The sequence below is a fragment of the Plectrocnemia conspersa genome, unplaced genomic scaffold (assembly GCF_051122295.1).
Source record: "Plectrocnemia conspersa isolate PC_06_02 unplaced genomic scaffold, ASM5112229v1 ptg000006l, whole genome shotgun sequence".
NCBI lineage: Eukaryota > Metazoa > Arthropoda > Insecta > Trichoptera > Polycentropodidae > Plectrocnemia > Plectrocnemia conspersa.
In genome coordinates, this window is record NW_028277170.1 from 10,372,384 (window position 1) to 10,397,661 (window position 25,278).

A 25,278-nucleotide genomic window follows, 5' to 3' on the forward strand; every position below is an offset into this window, starting at 1 on the left:
TTAATTAATGAACTCGTTTTATGAATATCAGATTCTTACAAATTAAACTAGAAATAGTAAACAAACCCAAAACCCTTATATGATATCGTTCTTCAAGATTGAATTTGCTTATTAAAATATTTGTGACCCAACTCAAATAAAAATTACCATAGCGCGGTAGATACACTTTAAAATTTAATTAAAATCAATTAAAAATGGCTACTTACTATAAAATATATCAAAATCATTATAGTAATGTTTTCTTATATGATAAAAATCTTTTGCTAAAAACAAATTAGTCAAAATTATAATGTGTAATAAGCCACTAAAAGTTGTCATTTTTCAGTGGAACCCCAGATAGCGACTAACTTGGTTTATGAGTGTTTCGCAATACGAGCAATATGTTTCAATCGATACTGATTTTATACACGAGCGATGTCTTGCAATACGAGCAGTACGTGTTGCATCACTTTCTCCCGACAGTTAACGATTCTTCTTGCAGTGAAGACATACCATTTGGAATTTAGAAAAGCCACTCAAAGTCTTGTTGGTTATAGACTATGCTCCTGCGGCTCATCCTACAGCCCTTGAGAACAACTTACTCGAGAAATTCGAGCTCATTATGATCAAGTTCCCTCTTCCCATCACCACTCCATCACGGATCAGTCATTTCGAAATTTAAAAAGCTTTACAACAAAGTACTATTTCATTTCATGCTTAAAAATGACCAAAGGAACAAATCTTACCCTCAGAGACTTTTGGAAAAATGTTTTTCATATCGTGAGTTGCCTCAAGATCGTCGATAAAGCATGGGGTGGAGTTACAATTATATTTGAAAAAAACTTGCCTAATTGTGTTGACGGCTTTGCTCATGAACAGTAGTCGCCAATTGTCGATGAAAATGCGTCTTTGGGGAAGAACATGGGACTGGAAGTTAATGAGGATGATATTCAAATTTTTTTAAAGAAACATGGCCATATGCTGACCACAAAAGAACTAATAGATCTGCATTGAAAGCAACAGCACGCTACATAGAATATATCGTCTGAAGTGTGATTAAAAGGGGCTGTGAAGCCCCTCATTTTAAATGAGATTAAGGATATCTGTAAAATGTGGGAAACGGTGCAACATTTTGTAGAAAGGCACCACCCGCTTAATGATATATCAGTGCAAGTAAAGATTCTATTCAATATCACGTTTTCGGCAAATCCTCAAATGGAAGCAAAAGCAAGTCTCATTGAATAGGTTCCTAGTTATGTTACACGAAAAGAAAAAGATTTCATTGAGCATATCAGTGATAACAGTGATTTCAATACTAATAATATAAATATATATATATTAAATAATAAAAAATGTACAAAAATGTAAATGAAATTTGCTATTTATACGAGTGTTTTAAAATACGAGTACGTTTCCGGAACGAATTATACTCGAAAACGGAGGTTTGGTAAAATAAAATTTGGGCCACGAACCATAGTTTAAGAACCGCTCATTTAACAGATAAATGAAATAAAATTAATCAAATATATTTTTCCTGAAAGTTTTATTTTTATTTAATAAAGTTTAAGTCGTATTATAAAAAAGCATTGGATTCGAATAATTATATATATTTATCTATATCTTTTATAAAAAAATATTTTTACACATCAACATTATTGATGTCTTATGAAACTAAATCATACGAAATCGAATTATATGACAATGGGATAAGACTTTTTAATGTTACTTACTTTTAATAAATCAGTGATTTGTCTTCGGTTTTTACTTTTCTGTAAATTAACTGTTCTTTAAAAAGACAAGTTGTTGAACTCGTTTTGATAAAATAATTAAAAATCATGAATATTCACAAAATAAAGATACAAGACTAGTCAATATAGAAGCGATTTATGTACTCGATTGGCAACGTTGTCATTTTTGTTTAGCGGAAAAGTTTTCTAAGCTTAGTCGCAGCTACGTATTCCTTGCATGTGTGTTTAAAATAGCCGTACAGAATTTAAATCCATGTCGAGGTACGTTTAATAATTCGTTTATTCGGAATCTGCACTTCTCACAACGTCAATGACGTTATAAACAGACTATTTAAATCAAAATAATGTCGTGAACTCAAATCTAAAATGACATTTACTATGTAGATGAACCAATCTAAAATAAAATAAAATCATACCGTATATTGTTTATAATACATATACACCGATAATTAAAATTATTTCTGAAAAATTCATAATATTTGTAATATTTATCATCTCACTAATTGCGGCTTTCTTGTTTATATTGTAAAGAAAGAATATAAAATTTATTTGAATGAACAATGACAACAAATATCTCTTTTGGAACTCTTCTGGGAATTACATTGCCTTAAATATTATCCATCGTGTTTTGTAACGGTAATTAGCGAAAAATCCAAAGACAAAGGCACTGTCGCAAATCGCTTTATAATTTCGACTTAACGACTTGTTTTTTTTCTCAATTTTCAGTAATGTCAAAGACTTTGATTTTTAAATGTAGATTTAAAATAATTTTTATATCAAATCCCTTTTACAATTTTAGAAAAAGGTTGTGGAATGTAAAATTCATTTAATAAAATTATCTTAATGATTATTAAAATCCATTTTTCTTACTGCTTTTGATTCACTAAACCTGCAAAATAATATCTTCTCTAATATTTATAAAATTAATTTTAAAGTACACATCTCTAGGCTTTTCTAAATATTTAATGGAAAAGAACTCAAAATTTAATACAAATTATTTTATATTTTAACATCCAAATCTGCAAATAATTTTCTGTAAATTCAAGTAATTTATTTGAGAGATTGTTTTATTATTGTAGTTGTATTCGTTTTTTAAGTAAAAGCACGCTTTTTAACGTTGCCAAGACACGTACCATTTTGTCAGACGCAATTATTTTTTTCATTTCTAAATGGCAGTACTCGTTTAATTGGTTGCGATTTTCACGCTTCGCACATTGAAACAAGTAAATAATTAACCCTGGATTAGTCTCGCGTATGGTACATTAGTTCACTAGACGGTTACACAACTTTACATCTTTGTTTTCTTCAAATCTGCATCGTTGCTCAACCATATTTTTAATCTTTTCTTTCATTTCAGAACGAGACTGCCAGACTCATGAGGAGGAACATCGTCAGATACTCAATTCTTGCCTTCGTCATCACATTACAGAGGGTATCGTTGAGGGTTAAGAAGCGATTTCCTACCCTTCAGCACATCGTGGATTCGGGTGAGAGAGAAATACAGATTTTTTGGTATTAAAAATACAAATACAATTTTCCGTTGTACATAAAATGCTATACTATCCGATTGATATTGCTGTGCGGTATTTTTTCTTGTTGTAACAATTGTATTTGTATTATGTTAATATGCGTACGTTATTTTTTGTCGTTACTGGCTAATTCATGGTTGAATCAAAAGACTTTTTTGTTCGGCATTCATGGCACGATAGTCACTTCTCACGAAATTCAGACATGCTATAGCAAAAAAATGACACGTATGAAAGGATGTTGTCCGACGATTGTTGATGGCAAATTTATAAAAAAAAACATCATAAAGAATAATATTTCTTATTCTATTAATTAATGATAATTTATTGCTATAATTAAAAATTTATTTTATGAATAAATTTAATATCTAATCACAAATTTGAAGCAGTAGAATTATTTCAATATATTAAAATATAAAACTATTATTCGTGATTTATTTCACGTAATCGTAATTATTGTTATTTCTATTGAATTATATAAATAGCGGAACAATGAAAAATTAATTAAAACTTATATTTCTATAGTATACATTAATCAATATCGCCACGTTACTTACATATATTTTATTATTTTTTCCTATTTTTCAAAATACTGTTTTTTGCAAGAATAATATAAATACATTAAAGGTGACCAACATTTTGCGCCAACGAAAAATGTGAGCACAAGATTGCAAACAAAAAAAATACGAACATAGATAATTGCACCCACATTCCGCACACGAATATAATAATACAATACATATGTATATCATAAATTTATGTATGTTCGGAATTATCTGTTCGCAATTTTTGTCGTGTAAAATTTTTGAATTCACATTCATTGAAAATTTAGATGTGTTTATAAAGGTGATACAACTTTAGTTTCAAAAGTACATTTCAGGTGGTATCTTAGCTCTAACTTGGCGGATGTTGGTTTTTAGGTGCTCAAACTTTTCTTAGACACGACCTTAGCGTAACCCTACAAAAAATCCAACCGCGCTAAATCGCATGAGTTACCAAACGTGAAATAATGCGACCTGGGAACTTTTCAGGCAAAACATCCAACGTTACACCCGACGTTTAGCCATCTCTTGCTGGAACCGCGTTTCTTTTACATCAATAGCTTTGATTTTATGCTAAAATTAATTGACTGATCAAAAAAGTAAGTTCTAATGACGTCGCCTGACTACAATTCGCACCAAACAGGCTCTTTTGAGGCATGTAATGTTATCTCGTACATCACATGATAATTATTCTCGCCCCATATGCGGCAATTTTGCTTTTTAACATATCCAGCGAGGTGGCCATGTGCCTTATTAGAAAAGAAGATCTTATATATTCATGTGTATTTCGGTTATTAAACGTAAAATATTTTTCATTTTCAATATAAGTTAAATAATTGTGGTAAGGTGAATAAAGTTGATTTGTTTCATTTTATAATAATATTCCTCGAGCTTCGCATAGTAACACAGTAAAAGCTTATGATATAATACATCACCTTACACAAAAATACACTCATAATATTAAATAATATATCACCACTTAATTACTTAACTTGCAATGACGTATATTAGACCCAGATCTGTAAAGCTGGCTCCTAATTTTCTTATTTTTTTTTAAAATTATTTTACACTTATATTATTATATGTATAATTGTTTTCATATTACCAATCAATTTTTAGCCAGCCAAATATTTTATATATTTCTTCTTGGTGTTATTCTACATCACTGAATGTCTAATAATATCTAATGATAATCTCTCCTGATCCTCGATTTGCTTAGATTTGCTACTTCTGTATATTGGTTGGTTCTATTCGTTATTTATTGATAATTCTTTACCAATATCTTAAAGCCTCTTCCTATGTTATATGGCCAATATCTAAAAACCATTCAATAATATGCTCGCGGAGCAACTTTTTGCACTGTACTGTATGCAGACGTTTTTAAAAATGACATCACAGACTCATCAATTCGTTCCTGTTTTTGTTCTTGCGTGTCAGCCCAACATGCTTTGTTTCACGGTTCGATGCATTGCGATTAGCGAACGCTTTGCAGCAAAAAATGAGATTTTTTAATTTCTCATTAAGAACGTTGCTGATAAATCTTGCAACATGCATCTCGAATTCATGTCAATAAAGGGACTCTTTGGCTTCAAATGGGACCAAACATGGTACGATGATCTTGAGTCTTTCTATCGATTATGTGGAAAAGTTGCTTATCGCTAACCATTCGATTTATGAGACTTTTTAATACATCTATGAGCTAAAGAAGCCGATTATTAGAGAATTTTCAATACCTAATATATACGACTTAGTTCGATTTTATTATCCATATATATATTCATCCGTGAGATTTAGAAAATTTAATTCAACCTAATTTGAAATGATTTGATCGAAACTATAATTATATAGAAATCACTAATTTGATCTCCATGACACGATAGAAAGGTCCATATGGAATTTGAACCCTGATCTTTAAGGTCAATAAACAGCGATTTATACCACTTGTCTTTCGTGCTAATTTTGATGCAATTAAAGTGATAATAGAGCTTTTGTTAATATTACCAATTACTAAGCATCTTTATCAACGGTAATGTGGTTTTTAATATTTTTATATTTTTCCAAATGCGGATTCGCCGACTATTAGTTGTTGTTTATATTTATTTTTAAACCGGATTCCACTACAGATAGCCTGAAAGAACAAAAAGTATATATGTATAATATATATACACAACTGCCTTTTATTATTTAACAATATCAATATTAAAAATATTGCTTTTAATCTATATTATATATTTGAAGTACAGTTTACATTGATTACAATGTATTTTATTTACTTATTTTTTTTATATATTTTGTATAAAAAAATATCTATTGTAAGTCGAATATAAAAATCTGGTATTAAATTTTGAAACTTTTGTACAAGATTTTTGTCACAAAGATGATAAGCATATATACAAAACATACGTTTATTTCGACTGTTTTGGTTAATTTTTTATGTTGATTTACTTGTCTTATTTATAAATAAATTATAGACAGTAGGTATGTTTTTTAATTATTTAACGCAAAGTATATTATATTATTAGGTATTTTTTAATTTTTATTTTCATTAATTTTTAACCATTATCAATCACAAAAATATTAAATAAATCTAAAGTACTAAAAACGATTTATTTTACAAAAAAAAACGGTTTGTGATTATAGCGAAAAAATTAGCTTCCGAACAATAAAATTGCGCACACAAAAACAGCGAAAATATATATTATGGTATATGTTAATATAGTGCACAATTAAGGTACGATACCTATCTCCGAGGCATGTGATGCGCGTAGCAGCAATTGCTGCCAGGTGTAAAATTCGGTCGTGATTGTTTCCGATCTCATGAAAATAATAATGTACAGTAACAGAATTCAGGAAGGCTCTTATAAATCTTTCGAAATTATTGGTGATTAAATAAAGAACAGTTTAATTTGGTGCTTTCTTTAATTCGCAATGATCTTACTGGTTTTATTTCGTTCTTCAGCGATGTTTCTAAACAAAATCTTTTAATAATTGATCTTTATAATTTGCATTCTTGCAATCAAACAGAGAATGATGCTGAGACACTAAATTGATCAGATCAGAAACGTACCTTTAAATGAAATTTTAGTTTTTACAGTTTTTGTGTGCGACATTTTCGTTTGAGCAATATTTTCGCCCTAGAAAAAATACCATAATATTTAATATTCACAAATAATATTAATTTGTACATTCCCATATTGAGTTATTTTATCTGTGGCAAAACAGCTTAAATAATATAGTGCAATTTCTGTTTAATGGACCAATAAATTAAAGTAAATCAGATATCTTTATCATGTTTTGAATATCTATTCCATCCCATATAAATATAACCACTCATGATGCTCATAACCGAGCATCAAAGTGCTTTCATTCACCAATATCACAGCATACATCCATGTTTTAATGAGCATCATCTCAATATTTTTACAAAACAGTGCACATAACTACATATTATTTAGGGCCTTTATGTGATTTAAATTGTGAATTAAACTCCATATGATGTTATTACTATCCTAAATATTCTGTAACTTTGAAATATCAAGTTGTTTATTTTTAGGCCGAATGCATTTCTTTGAGAACTATGAAGAAAGCAAAATTATGGTGTGTGTAGTTTATTGCGTGCGTTTTGTTCTATCGGTTTGGCTTGCGAAATGTTATGATGTGCTATTGTTCCAATGCGACGATCTTAGCACTGCAGTCCAATAAGGTTACTAATCTTTGTTGATGCATAATTATTGCTACCGCAGGTATCATGTTGGAGAGCGAGCGACAGGTGTTCGAGAAAATGGACGCCAAGAGCACCATGTCCAAGTATTGGATGCCCCTGGTTTGGGCGACCAACATTATCAACAGAGCGAGGAAGGACGGTCAGATAACAAACGATCACATCGTTCAGACGATGCTGGTAGAGCTGGTGGACATCAGAAAGAAGCTTGGAGCACTCATCGGATACGACACGGTGTGCGTGCCACTAGTTTACACACAGGTTCGTGTCTTAAAAAATATATTTTATTTATTTTTATAACCTATATAAGTTGTATATTAATATAATTTAGTTTGGTTCATATTAAACATGATTTGATATACATTAATTAAGACTAATAAGCATTTTAAGATTTATACTAACACAAATTAGCTGATGGCTATGTTTTGTCAGTATTTCATTACCTTAATTTTAAAAAGCTAGATAGTCTGACGTTTACATAGTTTATCATAAACAACATATAAAATCTGAAGCTAGTGATTTAATTGTATTTTTCAGATAGAGTAACTAACAGGGCACATAATTCAAATTAGAGTTGCTTAATCTGAATACATATATAAATAATATTAGCGTATATCCTGACCTTCGTGTCAGGAGTGTTTATTTTCGTTTAAGGCAAAGTTATTGCTATTTATTCTTTTGGAATATTTGAAATCGTTACGTTCAGTTTGTATGTGTTAATGTTAATATACGTAATTTTTTGTGGATACGTTCATAGTCTCCAGGCGTATCCAAAGCAGGTACAACTTTGTATTTCAGACTTCGAGCTAGAACAGGGGATTTGAAGAGAGAAGCGGCGACTTGCGACTTTCGACTATTTGAAATTGAGTCGGCCTCTTCTTGTTCGAAGTTTGTACGAATTTAGTAGCTCCAAGTTTGAGAGCTCTTGGTGTTCTGAAGCCTTTAATGTTATATTCAAGTGTGAATGTCAGCGAAAGGGAGTATCTAAAGAAGTGATTTTTGGTTGCCCGCGTTCTTATTTTGTTCTCCTATATATAAGATTTTTTCCACCCTAGAGGTGGAACGGCCTTTCTTTGAAACTGATTATCTGCTAGAAAAAAATACAATCTTCTGTTTTGGTACTCGTTATTTTGGTACCCGGCGGATACCTTTAATTTTTTTGATTCATACAAAAAGTTTTTCTCACGGTGGTGTCCTATTTTAACAAAGAATATCATTTTATGCTTTAGACATTTAAAACATTGTCTTTGTATAGCATATGGCGAAACTAGCTTTGTCAGCAGGTTTTATGATTCAATTTTTTTAATGTTTTTAGACCTGCTGATTCACTCCCTCCGTTAGGGTATCAAATTATAAATTGAAGGGTATGTTAATTAATAATCCCGACACGTATTTATTATTTAACCATTTGCACGCGTTAATTAAGAAAAATAATATTTTTATTTTTTTTTTAAAATGCAAATTTTACCTTGATATTGTATTTAAATGTTCTGATTTTTAATTTTTATTTATTTAAAATAATATTTTATGTTTATTCACAAAAAAAAAGTTTTTCCTTGAAAAGCATTTTTTTACTGATTTTTGCGTAAAGAGATAAAAAAATCAATTGGGCGACTTTCGTCGACTTCCGCGTTCAAAGGGTTAAAATGAAAATAAAGCAAAAGTTAAAAATAAAGCAGATAAAAAACATTTTTTTACTGGGCTCAGGCATTCAGTTGCAGTTTTGTGCTTACGTGTGTCAATTCCTAGTCTCACCAAGTGCTAGATTTATTTAATTATCTGTTTTTCTTATATGAACGTAAATATGCAAAAAAATATCTTTGTGATTAATAAAAATCTTTGCAATGTCAAAAATTATTGTAAAATATGTTTTGCATATTTAAGTGTATTTTTATCGACATTTAAAAATAAGGGCTGTGCCTAAAACTCATGAAAGATATCTGCAGATAGCGGACACTGGCCGAACTCAAAAATGGCACACAAATAAAAAAGAGCAATGAACAGCTAGATTTCTTAAACCATCAATGTCCTACGACTGGTTAACTTTCTCTCTCGTTCATATAGCACAAATTGCAAAAGTGAAACAGAGAGACTCGTGTCATTACGTTTTGTTTTCAAAACTCACATACACAATGATTTTATTTATAACCGGCGTTGCACTTTTTGCCAATCCATAATTTTCTGTTAATCGCACTTTCGTATCGACTACGTTTCACTTTATGCACGAAATGGCATGAGATTATGACACTCTTGTAATTGTGTGTAATATTTATGTGTCTGTGTGTAGAAAATTCACAATGAATTGAATATAAATACTGATTTATGGCGGAAGGAAATACACTGCAAAGAAAGTATAATAAATTATTTCCGAACATCATAACCAAAACCTGCAAATATTTTTTTTCCTTTAATGGAGTTTTTGCATATTATAAATCTTACTATCGTAGCTAGATTTTTCTCCTTTCGACGGCTCGTTTCAAAAGTCGTTGCTTTATTATGCAAGTAGATAAAGTACCGACGTAAACGGATGATAACCGAAGTCAACGAAAACCGAGGTATTACCACTGTATATGCATATTGGGTTCTTCGGCGAGAATTGTAAGAGTGCGTATATTCTTAATAATTAACATCCGCCGACTTACAATTTTCACTACATTACATAAAACAAATAGTTTTTAATTAATTAATAATTTAATTAGATTATTTTGCTATAGAGATGAAATAATTTAATGTATATTTAAAATTTCATGCTCTATATACTGCATTGATTTTAGTTCAAATTATATTAAAGTGAAATTTTAACTAGTATAAATTGCTATAAAATTATGCTTAAATATTTTTGATAAAAAGTGGTGATGTAGTAGGCTTTACTTTTTTATTATTTTTTTATATAAAAATAGAGCCTATCTCTGTGATTATTTTTGGCAAAAAAAGTGCAAAATTGTTGTTGAGTATAATCATATAATACAAAAAAAATAAAAACTAACTATACAATAAAAAAAATAATGACATTTTAAATTAGTATTTATTTTACATATAAATCATGTAATCTTATATTTGTAGCAAAAACAGTTAATATTCCTTTGAGTGTTGATAAAAAATATGCGAGCTTAATTATTATCACCAGAAATTCTATCGACTGTATAGAATCAAACAAAAAATTATTGTCGTAACTGTATCCCTGCGGGCAAGGTAAGTTTCAACCATCACAAACAACCTTGACATTGGTCAGTCGTGTTTCATACAATATAATATAATTATATACGATAACGGACGTTCGTGATGGATTATTTTAATAATATTGTCGTCATAATTATCAACATCGCTATTAAGCAGATCTGAGAAAATCATAGATTTAGCATTCGTCGTTGAGCTGATGAAATTATAATGCAACGGTATATTTTATAAAATATCGTATTTACAAATAAATACAAATGTCGTTTCATAGATTGAGGTTATATTTATTTCAATTACGTAGGACGTCAGTGCGATTTAATTATACAGTTAAAGCCGCAATTATATTACGTCTAATCCAATGCTATCTTCCTGTTGTGAAGATGGTAAATGACGACAATGTGTTTTTAAACATAATTTTAATATAACGTGAGTGATTCTTGATTGCGAATTCATTATTTCTGTAACATTAATCGCTGTGGAAATTTGTAGTAACTTATATTTGTGAAGTTGTGAAATTCAACTGTGATCCCTAGAATATCTAAGGAATCTTTAATTTCGTATATATTCACTGAGTGTAGACATTTTTTAGTATAACTAGGGTATTTAATCATATGATCATACAACTTCTTATTGCGCGACTAAATAAATTTAAAAAAATATATTTTAAAACAGTTTGGTAATAAATGTTCATAACCTAATAATATTTTTAAAAATGTTCGCGTACAAAATAAATTTATACTGAAATAGTATAAAAAAAACTTAGAACTAGTATTACATAATGCTTTAGTAAAAGGTAGATTTTACTATCTGAATAATAGTTTGCTGAGTATTAGACCTTCACAAAAAACATAATATATTTATAGCATAATATCTTTACATCATTAATTTTTTATTGATCCATTCCATAAAATTATTTAATATTTACATAAATGTTTAATTAATAGTGCCTTAGAGACACTATTGTATTAATAATGTCAACAATTAAAATTAAGAAGCTTATATAATATTAACACAATCACAATAACAATGGTTTTACAGAAATATTTTTAAATGTGATCCATTGCTGATTTTTAGCAATTTATTTTTTTATCAACTGCATATATGTTTTTGTTTATATTTTTAGGTTGTCACTCTTGGTCTTTACACATACTTCATCGCTGCTCTGATGGGAAAGCAAATGATACCTAATCGAGATGACTGCGAAAAATTCGACGACCCTGATATTTACGTACCTTTATTTGCCATTATGCAGGTAATAATTTTTTTTTATTTTATTTTTTATAACTGGTAATAAAAATTATCATCAATTTGTGGCATTGACTTATATTGAACGTATTAGTTATGTACTTTAAGGAGCAAAAACAATCGATAATTTAGGTGTTCTCTCAATATTTTTATAAAATTATTCATGTTTTATTTCATTCCTATACATAATTCTCTTATAAATTATACTCCTTTTAACTCATTTTTATCCTACTAAATATACTAATTTATTTACCTATTTATAAAAGTCATGACGAGTTAACTTTTCTAGTCAAGAATTTTTCTATGACGTATTTATTTGTCATAACCAGTCAAAAGGTTAACAATGAAATCATATTAGTCCAGTCAAATAAGGGTTTAACCTCGGAATGAAAGATAACATGCTTAAATTTTGCACAGACCTTCGTTTTGGCGTTCTAAATATATGGTGAAAAGTCTCAAAAGATATCGTGTCTGCTAATCAAGATATTAAAGGTCAAAGGTCATAAAAATCGTTTTTTTGCAAATATCTCGCCTCTTTTGCGTCGCATGTCATTAAATGTTTAACAAAACTTATAGAAAATAAAATTTTCTACAAGTTTGTTGGAATTTATTTCTTCGTATGGTTAATGGTTTTCGAGATATAGCGCGGGGAGTGGGAAGCGCGCATCCGTTTATAGGATAACGCTATGTAAACTACGGAGCCAGAGTTACCTGTACATTATTCCACAGTTTCGTAGAAAACATCGCAAATTGTTATCTGCTGAATGAACCCATCTAAAGCATTATAACTTTCAATCTCCAGATCTTCAAAAGTCATCATCAATAATGCAAAAAGTAATAGCGTATGGCCTCTGATACTTCTTGCAAAAGCGTGACCATCCAACATTTTGTCGACAGAATTCGAAGCATAAATTGTACTGAGAGCTTCCTTGATTCCGCTTCCATTCATTATATACCCTATGCATCCAATAAAAGACATAAGCATACGAAAGCCTCCTAGTTTCACAACTACTCTGGACAAGTCTGAGTTAACATCTGAAGCTGCTACGATTTCACGTGCTTTTATGTACAACGGCTGATCAAAAGTTATTAAGCATGTTCTTTGTTCATGTTTCTTGGCAGTATTTATAGCACACTGTAATGTGGTGTAAATTGTGTCCATATTACTCGCAGGATGATGAATAAAAGTAAGAAACAGAATCCGAGAAGTTACAAAGTTCTCATTGTTGTTCAATAAATCCATTCCACCCTGGCAACGGAGAGATATTTTTCCACTTTCCGTACATCCACAACAAATCAACTACATTAAATATTTGTTCGGTTAGTTCTTCTACATCATTAAAATTTCGAACTTGAATCTCTTGCTTAATCCGGGTACGACATGATTTTCATACACTAGAAGGGGTATATGTGATAGTGCTGCTAACTCCTTTGCACTTGGTTTTGTTGTAAATTTCTTTATGCGGTCATCGGATATAACTTCAGATTTTGAAGTTATTATTTTTATCATTCCCATTATATGAACAGTATTATAGCCATCAAGAGTATAAATATTTTTCTGCATTATCCGCTGCATACTGTACTAAGACACTTGACTCTGATGGTTGATGACGAGGCTGTGGGTGATAAACAGCTGAAATTTAACATTTTACAGTATCACTATATGAAGCGAAAAAACCTAAACTTGACAAAAAATCCAAAAGTCTTTTTGGATTTTTGGCCTATCTGAATTTTTTCTATGAAGAAATACAGATAGGCCTATTAATAACTGCGAAGAAAAGGATCGTTTTCGTATGGAAGTCATTATAGCATGACTTACAGCTGTGTATTTCGTTTTAAAATGCCCCGTCTTTCCTTTTCTGTTCTTTATAATAACTTCTTGCAGAAAATGTAATAAAGTTTTCGGAATTTCTTCATTAATATTTTACTTGGGGGGCGGATAAGACTTGGTCTCAACAACAGAAGATCGAATATCTTCTCTAATAATCGCTGCAGCAGCTTCCACTACGCGCAAGTGTTCTTCTTCCGAAGTGCCTTTTTTATTTTCATACCAAGCTATGGATAAAACTTAAGCTTGAGCATCGCGAAAAGAAAAAATAGGGAATGATCCAATCTTCGTTATAACTATAATATCAGTTAAATATTTTTCTCTTAATTTGGAAATGATCTTCTTATCATCTGGTACATACTCCGTAAGGACATCTCTCAACTCTTTCAATTTTTTCGCACAAATTTCTAGTCGAGCAATATTTCATTTTTAATTCCTAATAATACAATGAAGAAAGTAATAAAATTATGGTTCAAACGACTTGCCGAGACCACTTTTTTCACGATTGTTTTACTTTTTCAAAGCTTATACCAAGTTAAGCAGGTAGAAATACTCGCTGGAATCTATAAACGGATGTACGCCTCCCACTCTTCGCGCTATATCTCAAAAACGGTTAATGATACAAAACAAATATTAGAACTAAACTTGTAGATAATTTTATGCTTTACAAGTTTTGTGAAGCATCTAATGACGTGCAACGCATAAAACGCGAGATATTTGCAAAAAAACAAATTTTGTTACCTTTGACCTTTGATATCTTGATTAGCAGACACGATATTTTATGAGACTTTTCACCCTGTCTTTAGAACATCAAAACGAAGGTCTGTGCAAAATTTCAGTTTGGTATCTTTCATTCCGAGGTTTAGCCTTTATTTCGCCTTATTTGACTGGACTATATTGTTTTTTAATATATTATCAAAAATTATAGCTATAATATTTAAATATATAAACTACATCTAAAATTAATAAAAATTAGAAAATAATAAATAAGTTACCTAATGTAATTTATATATAATAAAAATTATGTATTAATGTGTTAAAAAATATGTTTTTTATATTTAATCATTAACAATTTATTTATTAAAATCTAAAGAATTTCTCCCTTTGAATAATCTATACAAAAATGTCCCTATGATATCTTTAATTACTCAACTAGATAAAAAATAAACACCTGTCGTAATATTTAACTACGGTTTATTAATAATGTTTGAAAGCGTATTTTTTTATTTTCAACTCCGCATCTAACAAGTGTGGAAATAAATTTAAATTAATTAAGAAAATTCCGCTCCATCTAAAGTACACAGAGTAATTACAGAAGTTGTGTTTGCTGGTAAAAAATTGCGAATTGTATTATTTTTTTGCTAAAACATTAAAATGTCAACATAATGCAAACACTTGTCCAATCATTTTTAGTATACGTCAATTAATATTTTCCTCTTGTTTGTTAAATAAGTTCCTAATGTTTTAAAATAGTAAATTTGTATTTTTTTTAATTTAATCATAATCAAATATGCATTATTGTTTATAATTTCAGTTTAGCATGTACCTAGGATGGTTAAAAGTCGCTGAAGTATTGATTAATCCTTTCGGAGAGGACGACGATGACTTTGAACTCAATTGGCTCATAGATAGACACGTTAAGGTAATGTAACACAAAATTATATGTAAAGACATGATATTTGATAACTAATAGTATTATATATCAAAAAAATACTAAACAGCAATAAAATCATTCGAAGAATGTATCTAATGCACACCTACTTTTCTGGTGTAAAAAATTATCCTTATAATAATAAAAATAATATAAATTGATATATAAAGTTTATATAAATATGTTAATTAGACGTCGCCTTAATATAATGTTATAAATTTATGAAAATCGGTATTTATCGGTCAAATGACTGACCGTATTTGACAGAATACTGACGAACAAAGGAGATTCCCCTATTTATATAATTATGCTAATTAGTAATCACGAAAAGGGGTAATCGCGTCGTCATACAGTCTAAGAATAAGTATGCTGGATCAATACTCGTATGAAGGGCGATGATCTTATAAGCAAAGAATTTAATATATAACAATAATCGCTTCGGTCGCTAAGCAGAAGTACGTTACTGAGTGAGTAACCTCTCGAACTAGGACCATATACGATATATAACAACATATTCGTATGTACCGTATATCCCGAACAAAGGGGTAATAAGGATATTGTAGTCATTTTATGTCCAGGTTTGCAGAATGTTAGTTAAATGGTATACAGCCTTTTATGGTATAATCACGCTATAATAAGGATCGATCGTGCAGCTGATGGTAAACAAATATATATATATATATATAAATGTTTAGAGTTTATTGTAAAACATTTTAAAAAAGAATCTTCGCAATTCTTAAACTTTGAATAACTTTTCTAATAAAAGGCATCGCACGAGCTTTTTTCTGATAGTCAAGTCTACTTTGTTTGTTCTGAACCGATGTATTATAATTAATCGTTATAGAAAAGTATTATCTTGAGTGTTGACACGATAGATGTTCACTCTATGTTTATTTTATCTGATCCCAGCAATCGAGGTACCCAACAAGCCCTAAAGACAATATTTACTAATGTACTTCCATATATCATTAGTCAAGTGCTTCACTTTACATATAATTTACAATTTAGATATATCATTAGTCAAGTGCTTCACTTATTATACAATATTCAATGCTCGTTTTACGGGTTTTAAATCCTTTGATCCAAACGTACATAGTAGTTTTCCATTCATTCAACTTACAGAAAACAATAATACTGTGCTAACGTTTACACCCAAGTACACCCTCCAGCCTTTGAGACTGGTCTTTATAGAAAATGTGACTAAAAATATACTTAACACAGGAACCATGGATATAAATACCTCTTCCTACTCTTTAAACATCCATTTCAAAGCGTACGAACTTTAAGCAAGAGAGAGCTGATCCAACATCAGACCATAGATGATCGCGAAAGCCACCGCTTCTCTCTTCACATCCCCTGGTCGTCCGGAATCTAAAGCTTACCCTCTTCGGAAACGACTGGACGCACCTATATAATTGAAATAGTTATTTATTATTTATTTATTTTATTAATTTATTTAGCTTAATAGCTAATCTTTATATCTAACAAATTTAGTAAACATATATAAAAATATATAAAAAATACATAACAGAAAGAAAAAATGAAAATATACAATAATAAAGTCTTAATATTATAATTTATTTCTATATGTACGAAGGTGTTCTTTTATTCCATTTATGAAACCCGTTATATTTTTGCTGTTTCGGATTTCTCTTGGAAGACTATTATATAAATCAAAACCTCCGTACATAATTCCCCTAGCCGTACTCGTTTTCTTATACTTAATTTTCTTTAAATTTTCTCTATTTCTAGTATTATATTTATGTACATCTTTATTTCTTATTAAATACTTATTAAAATATTTTGGTAATATATTATTTTCTAACTTATATATAAATACTAAAACATTCATACTCAATATTTCTTGAACATTCAACCATTCTAATCTATCAATCATACTTTTACAATTAGTTAATCTATTTTTATTTAAAATTACTCTCATTGCCCTATTTTGTAATTTTTGCAACATTTGTTTATCTAATTTATTTAACATATTTAATAGGGTTGCACAATAATTAAAATGGGGCAATATTATACTATTATAAATTATTTTTTTTGTATTTATACTTAATATATTTCTTAATCTAGATAATAAACCTATTTTTCTACTAATTTTTTTGAATATGTAATTACAATGTTCTTTAAAATTTAATTTTGTATCAACAATTACTCCTAAATATTTTATATTATCCACTATTTCTATACTAGAGTTATTTATTACTATTTTGGTACTATTATCTAACACATTTTTATAATTAATAAACATACATTTAGTTTTATTCTCATTTAATTTAAGTACATTATTCTTTAACCATATTTCTAATATACTTAATTCATTATTTAAATTACTTACAATTTCTTTAATGTTATCACCTATGCAATACATTAATGTGTCATCCGCAAATAGATGAATTTTACATTTTTTCACGTTATTAACTATATCATTAATATACAAAACAAATAACAATGGTCCCAATTTAGACCCTTGTGGTACTCCATAAGACACTAATTTCTCTTCAGAATATACATTATTTATTTTAACTTTTTGTTTTCTTTTATATAAGTAATTATTAAACCATCTTAAAACTATATCACTTATACCTATACTCTCCAATTTCTTTAACATTATTTTTCTGTCTATTGTTTCGAAGGCTCTCTTGAAATCCAAGAAAACTGCTCCAATGATTTTGTTTGTATCCTTAGCCAACAGCCAATCATTTATCACTACTTGTAATGCAGTTTCAGTGGAATGCTTTTCTCTGAATCCCGATTGTTGTTCACATATTATGTTTTGAGAAGTAATAAATTCCTTTAATTGTTTGATTACTACTTCTTCTATTATTTTTTCTATACACGGTAGCATGTTGATTGGTCTCATTTCTTCAACTTTTTTACTATTTTTTATTTTAGGTATAGGTACAATAGTAGCAATCTTTAAATTTTCAGGCATTTCTCCTAAAAAGTTTATATTTATTTCTCCTAAAGTTGCACACTAATTAATCAATAATAATACACAACTTTATCGTAAAACAAATATAAACGTTTATATATTATAGTTTAGTGCTTATAAATGTACGAATGAGGTATGTTGAGTTATAAATAGTAGCGTCGCATTTCTAGCTTTCCGCATATTCATGGTACGTGTACGTAACTCGTCGAGTACGATTTTATTGTTGTTGAAATATCATAATTCGCATAAATTAAATGGCGCGAATTTACTTTCTCGGGAGTATTCGTATTTTACACTATACTATAAATTTCGATCGTAAATGTAATGCCTGGTATAGCTATACCGGCTATAGCTATGGTAAATAGTATAGCCTATAGAAAACTATTTATAAGCATGACTTTATGGGGTTTTATTAATTTCTATTTGAGATGTACGTCGTACAACCTTAAAAGATGCGTAATTTTATAATTTATGATTGAAAAATACTAGTTTTTTTCAATTTTAATTTTTATGACAATTTGCATTACAATGAAAAAGTAATAATTCCATCTAGCAACTAAATCAGCTACTAACTTTTTATATATTATATTATTTAAATAATTTTAGGCTGCATACATGATAGTAGATGAGATGCACGAAGAACATCCAGAATTGCTAAGAGATCAATATTGGGAGGATGTAGTGCCCAGAGACCTGCCATACACTTTGGCCGCTGAACAATACAGGAGAGGCGAACCTCCTGGTTCCGCAGATCACTACAAAGTTCCTGCTTCTGAATCAGTATATGCCAATCTACCCACTTCTCCGAGAAAATCACACGCAGACGACACTTACGCAGACTATGTAAGTATAATAAAATTATATCTTAATACATCCATTTACAAACCATAACCTAACGCTTTATATACTACAGGAAAGCGTTGATACTCCACTTGTGGAAAGAAGGAAAAATTGGTTCCAGCGACAGATATCAAGAATGGGTTCAATGCGCTCAGTTTCAACGGCATACTCTTCGAGTGGAGTTTTCAACAAAAACAGTATCAATTCTGTTGTATATTCAAATCCAGAAGCAGGAGACGTGGGTCCAAATGGAACGCAAATGTCATTAGGAAATCAAAGGAATAGTTCTGTAAATGAACGTGTGGTTGGTGGTAAATCCGTACGAGGCCAAGCGAAAAGACAAGGTACTATAATAATTTTATGATTGCCGTCATAAACGTAGTTGTCCTTCCAGTATTTTACTGCTTTTATAACAAGAAATAGAAAGTATCGGGCAGCGTTAATAAATCTTCTCACACTGTAATAACAATAAAAGAGGTTCATAGTTAAAAAATCTTAAAGCACTGCATTGACCTAAATTTTCAGTGTAGCTTTTAATGTTTGTTTGATTCAATACTTTAGATTGTTATATGTCCATTGAGCAACTTTTAATTAAATTTAATATAAATAGATACACTGTAAATACTTTATAAATACCAATGTACATTTACTTATTTGTAAATGCTGATGATGTTTTTGAGTATGTGTGGTAAGGTTCGGATTGAAACACTATTCACTTGCGTGTTATAAAATGAAATGTAAAAACACAGATATAATTTAAATAAAAACTATGCCATAGGCTTATTTGTCCACTAGCCATAAATAGTACTGCAGGAGTGTGGACCGCCCTCTGCACGTACAATTTCAGCAGCCTACTCGATGAGGAAGGACTCGTAGGGCCTCAATGCTAATGGTCCGGTGGAAGTGCTTGCGCCTGGGCTAGCACTCGTATGGTGCCTAGGCTGGTATTGAAGAACCAGTGCTCATCCAGACGCCTAAGTGCGTGTTTTGGAACTTGTTCTGGGGCGCAGAAAGTGGTTTTGAAAAAATGCAAAAAGTAACCACTTTGTCCACTAGCCAGCTGCAGAACATGCTGCAAATTTACGGTGCTGGGATTAGTTATCCGTGATGGGACTCAGTCTCCGTTTTGGGAGATAGCCTCGTCACTGGGCGAGTCCGGATGTTCGGGCTCTCTGCAGTCGGCTCAGATTGGTGCTGGGGCTGTGTCTCTAGGCGGTGGGCGGATTTAACCGGCCGGCGAGCAAGCGTCCACCCATTTGTTGCCCGCATCTGGCTTCTGGTGGGGAGAATCCCTGGGGGGTACTGCTTCAATATAGTTAGGCCCGACAAGTCTATAGATTATAGTTAGCTCTGGTGACGGTGGGCCCTGACAATAGTGGCTTGAGAGCACTCTCTGCGGAACCTCATTGTCGGATGCTTAGTGGCCATCCCTAACTATTGTCATCCGCGGCTCGATGTTGATAAAGAAAGGGTAGTCGAGTGCTTCCTATACTTCTACGTTTTTATAAAAAAAAACTTTTATATTAGATAAAAAATTGTCAGCCTGGCTGCGTTAAATTTTGCAACTCACTAACAGTTTAATTTATATGAATGAATATTATCGACCACAATTTAATTTAATTTTTAATCTTTTAAAAAAGAGCTTATAAACCAACGAATGCTCTGAATTAGTAGTATTTAATATTTTTTTTATATTTAGTTGCTTTATGATTCACACACATTCAAAATTCAAGTCATACGTGGTAATTTTATTTCAGGTAGCTGCTCTGTTTATTTCATGCTTTTGATTATATAAACATCAATAGAAAGTTGTTAATTACATTTTTGCTAAAACTAATAGTATCCCAGCATGATTTGAAGATCCTTTTTATCAAATCTGTAGTGTTATTAAAATTCTTAATATTATTTAATATGATTGTTTCGATAGCAAGGTATTGTCGAATATTATTGCAAACCATAGATGCATTCAATAGCATTAAAGATTCATATATTTCATTGTTGTCATTAGTAAGCATAGTTATTAAATACTGATATTCTTTTACTCTTTATATTTTATTATTTGCGGATTCGCCAATTGTATTTGGTTTTGCTTGAATTGATTTTTCTTATTATCTTTTCAGTCGCACCAAAGATGAATGGTTCGGCAGTGCCGATGAATGTCAGAAATCGACCACGTATACCAACACCTGATAGAGAGCAAATAGCCACATCTCTGAACAACAACTCGGCAGTGGGAGTATCTCTAATGCCCCACCATCACACTCTGCAAAACGACGTGCCCGTTTTGGGCGCCCTCGTCTTGTCTCCGATCCAGGAACTGGATGGAGGATCGGTGAACAACACTCTCAGTGCCGGATCGCCTAGTACAGCGGCTTTGGCTCAAGCAGTTCTTTCGCCAGGATTAGGTCCCATTTTGACCGCTCCGGCAACCCCGATGACCTTCACTCCTGTCGCCGTGTCTCAAATAGTCTCAACATCTCCACCGACCTGCCAAAACAATTGTACGACACAAACGCAGCCGTCGACCACAGTCACCATGGTGCACTCTCCTCAAACGAATCAGACAACCGACGCCCAGCCTCTGCTGTCTTCGTCCATCTCAATGACTAAGCCGATCACGCCGCCGTCTTTCAAAGTCACCCCGGTGGTCGACACATGTTTACACGTGTCCATTAAAACAGAACATTCACCGATGCCCGTTGAAAAGCCCTCGAATCAGCCGTACACGACAATAACCACAAATGTAGGAATTTCGCGCCTGGAAACCACATGTCCTACAGTGTCGACCATAACGTCGTCGATTACAACTCCCTTAGAGGTGGTCATGAGTGTAAATGAAAGCGATAAAATTACCACAAGCAAAATGGGAGAAGTGTATGTATAAAAATAATGTGTAGGTGTTAAAATTTAGCTAAAGGATATATATTTAAAAGTGTGACGTGTAAAATGAAAGCAACCTCTAAAAAGTGATACAGTAACTATTTTGAAATCCTACTGTGTAGGTTGTAGGAGTAAATCGGTATTTAATTTCTTATTTACATTGACGAAAAATAAAACATTTTATTTGTTTTATGTTGATAATGATAGTATATGAGGAATATGAAAGCAAAGGCAGCATATGCAAATGAATTACTAGAACGTTGTGTGAAAAGTCATAATTTTGACATTTAAAAATACCTGTCCTATCCTCATATGCCAATAAATTTACACAAATCTCCTTCACAAAAAGTCTTCCAGAACATTTAAAGGATGAATAATCAGCAAGTTTATGATCACAACTCAGCAAATTATAAAAGCCTTAATGCATTTTATCTAAAATCCAAAAAATGAGTACCTAAAAACTATAATAGTAGTGAGTACGGCAAATTATAATTGTAACATTGATGGTTCACGAAAATGCTGCCGTTGTTTTTATATTTCAATAGAGGCTTATCGTTTTTATTGTTTTCGATAAAAAGAGATATAGAGAGATTAAATAAGGACGTATTCGTTTTCAGTTCCTCTATAATATCAAACGCATAGCGAAACGTTTACGATGTGTAAGCAATGAAGATAAATGTTAAACGATGGGTAAAGTGCAAAATTTTCTAGCGGTGTGTATTTATAAACAATGGATACAAATTCTTATAAAATATATACAAAGACTACTTGAAATCAAATACTGTAGTACATTTTTTAACATTGACTATACGAATAATGAAGAACGTGTGTGATATTTTATTTTATTTTAATTAATCCATACAACAAAATATTATGTTGTTAAATTGTAATAATTTTAAAGAAGCAGAAAATTATGTATTATTCGACAAAAATGAAAATATGTTTTGTTCTATTTTAATAAATTTTCTAATATTGCAAACTTTAAGAAAGACTTGTATGTTAATTATCATAATTTAAATAATCTTTAAGTACAACAGTCTTTCCTATTGGAATAAAAGGTTTGCCAATAATATTTAAATGATTACCATATTAAAATGAAATATATTCATTTACCAAATAAATTCTGGCAAAATATATTTGTTGCTTTATATCAAAGCTGAAGTTGCATTTAATTAAAATTTAAATTATCATAAATAAAATAAAACTTCATTCAAAGCAACTTTATGAACAAAAATATTTTTCATTATTATAAAAACAATGTGGAATAAAAAGTATGACGTGTAGTAAATTATTTATAAAATTGTTATTAGTTCACATTGATTTATTATTTTTACATATAATAAATCATTAATTATATTATCATAAAACAAAGAGTTAAACTCTCGTTGCCTTAAATATATTACATTCCTTTATAATCTAATGCGATTAAATAAAATCATAGTGTAAATAAAAACACATATTATATTATTTAGTAAGCTACATTGAAAAATATTGAAAGGTCAGGTTCCAAATCTATTTGTTGGTGCAGTTTTGCTAATGTGGCAAGTAAAGCATCACTTTTCAATAAATTATGAATTACCTAATAATACTCTCCAACAATTTAGCACAAAATTGTCAACCAATGCTTAATTATATTCCAGATACAATTATTATCATACTTTTTAATATAAAAATAAGTCCTGAACATAATTGTATGTTATATAAAAAGCGGAACCACTTTATAAAGATCTATCGGTATATAAAACGTTTTACCATATACAAATATATATATACATATATATATATTTATTATTATTATTAAGTAAACATAATAATATAAATTACGTATAGATGAATGAACATTATCGACGTGAACTAGGAGATCATTTTTCCTAGGAAAGGATAGAAGAGAAGTGATCAGAATGTGTCATATTATAGGAAAATAAGTATTGTTTGTAAATAAAAAATTAAACTATGCACTGGTTAGATGAATGCATCTCTAATCTGAATCTCCAAATTTACTATTTATGTACTATTTTTTTAAATCTTTGTATTACATATGTATGTTTGTGTAGTAGAAAAAATCTTGCGCCGACTGGTGTCATTGTAAAACTCTTTTTTACTTTTAAGTATTTTTTTGAGTGAACTTTGCCCTATGTTAATGTGAATGTTTCCGAAAGATAAGCGTTTATAAAATGTTATACATTAAGTAAATGGGATATAAATTGTTCATTTAAGAAAAATAAATGTTTTATTTACCTAAATAATTTCCATAAAATAAAAAAGTATCAAGTTATCTCAGCTTTCTTTCAGATAACTGGCATCTCTTAAATAAAAAGATTGCTTTCAACGACAGACACGCAGAAAGGCAAACTCCATAATAGGCAATGTATTTAGAGTAATTAAATTAATAATTCCTTGAAATTATATTATCGTTGTACATAAAAAGAAAGAAAAAAGGGTACTAGTTTTATATTTCAATTTTATCTTTCACCACTACAAACTAAAATATGACCTACGACTTCGAGTAAGCGATCACACTGCCACAAATTTCATATGCCGTCCGGACGGTGGCTTCTGTCACGTACAGCTGGCATATTTGCGCGCGATCGAAAAATGTGCCAAATAATCGCAATTTTTAAATTGTCATTTTATTATGTTTGTGTGGGCACTCACCAATAAAATATCAGTGAAAACTTTTCGGTCGTAAATATTCAATTTACGCAAAATCTTTGTCGGCTTTTGCAAAATGCCATAAGGCATAAAAATAATACTTCAGAATACGAACACCACATCTGTGACTATCCTAGAATTTGTCGCAATCGATTCTAAATAAGAATTCATTATGGTGTGACATTTATATAAATTGATCTAGGAAAATACATAGGATATTCGAAACGATTTTTTTTTAACAAAATCAAGTAGCACTAATTAATTTTTAATTGTTTAATTTTATATGAAAAAAAAATATAATAACGATGTGTGTTAGAAGAATATACTATCAGCAATATAATTACTACATTTTGCTGCCTTAAAATATTCAAAGATGTCAGTAAGAGTCTGTTGAAGTCCACGATAAGCATGTGGTATTATAACTTGACCACATGACCCCGATGCAGCGCTCGACTTGCGTATTAACCATAGGACGCGCATACTGAAATTGAACCGAGTTACTCGTTCTATCTCAGTTTGCGAAGCACCATATCATTATC

The 25,278-nt window shown here is 30.4% G+C and overlaps 1 protein-coding gene across 1 annotated transcript in view; it reads left to right on the forward strand.

Moving 5' to 3' along the window:
• The window catches only part of Best2 (bestrophin 2), an 85,461-nt gene extending 61,919 nt beyond the window's left edge, over positions 1 to 23,542 (forward strand). Inside the window, exons 4-10 of the mRNA XM_088187440.1 lie at positions 3,085 to 3,214; positions 7,539 to 7,777; positions 11,817 to 11,945; positions 15,301 to 15,408; positions 18,974 to 19,210; positions 19,281 to 19,551; positions 21,328 to 23,542. Coding sequence (XP_088043566.1) covers positions 3,085 to 3,214; positions 7,539 to 7,777; positions 11,817 to 11,945; positions 15,301 to 15,408; positions 18,974 to 19,210; positions 19,281 to 19,551; positions 21,328 to 22,091 — 1,878 coding nt within the window. The 3' untranslated portion in view covers positions 22,092 to 23,542. The remainder of the gene's footprint in view (positions 1 to 3,084; positions 3,215 to 7,538; positions 7,778 to 11,816; positions 11,946 to 15,300; positions 15,409 to 18,973; positions 19,211 to 19,280; positions 19,552 to 21,327) is intronic.
• Positions 23,543 to 25,278: the final 1,736 nt, after the last annotated feature.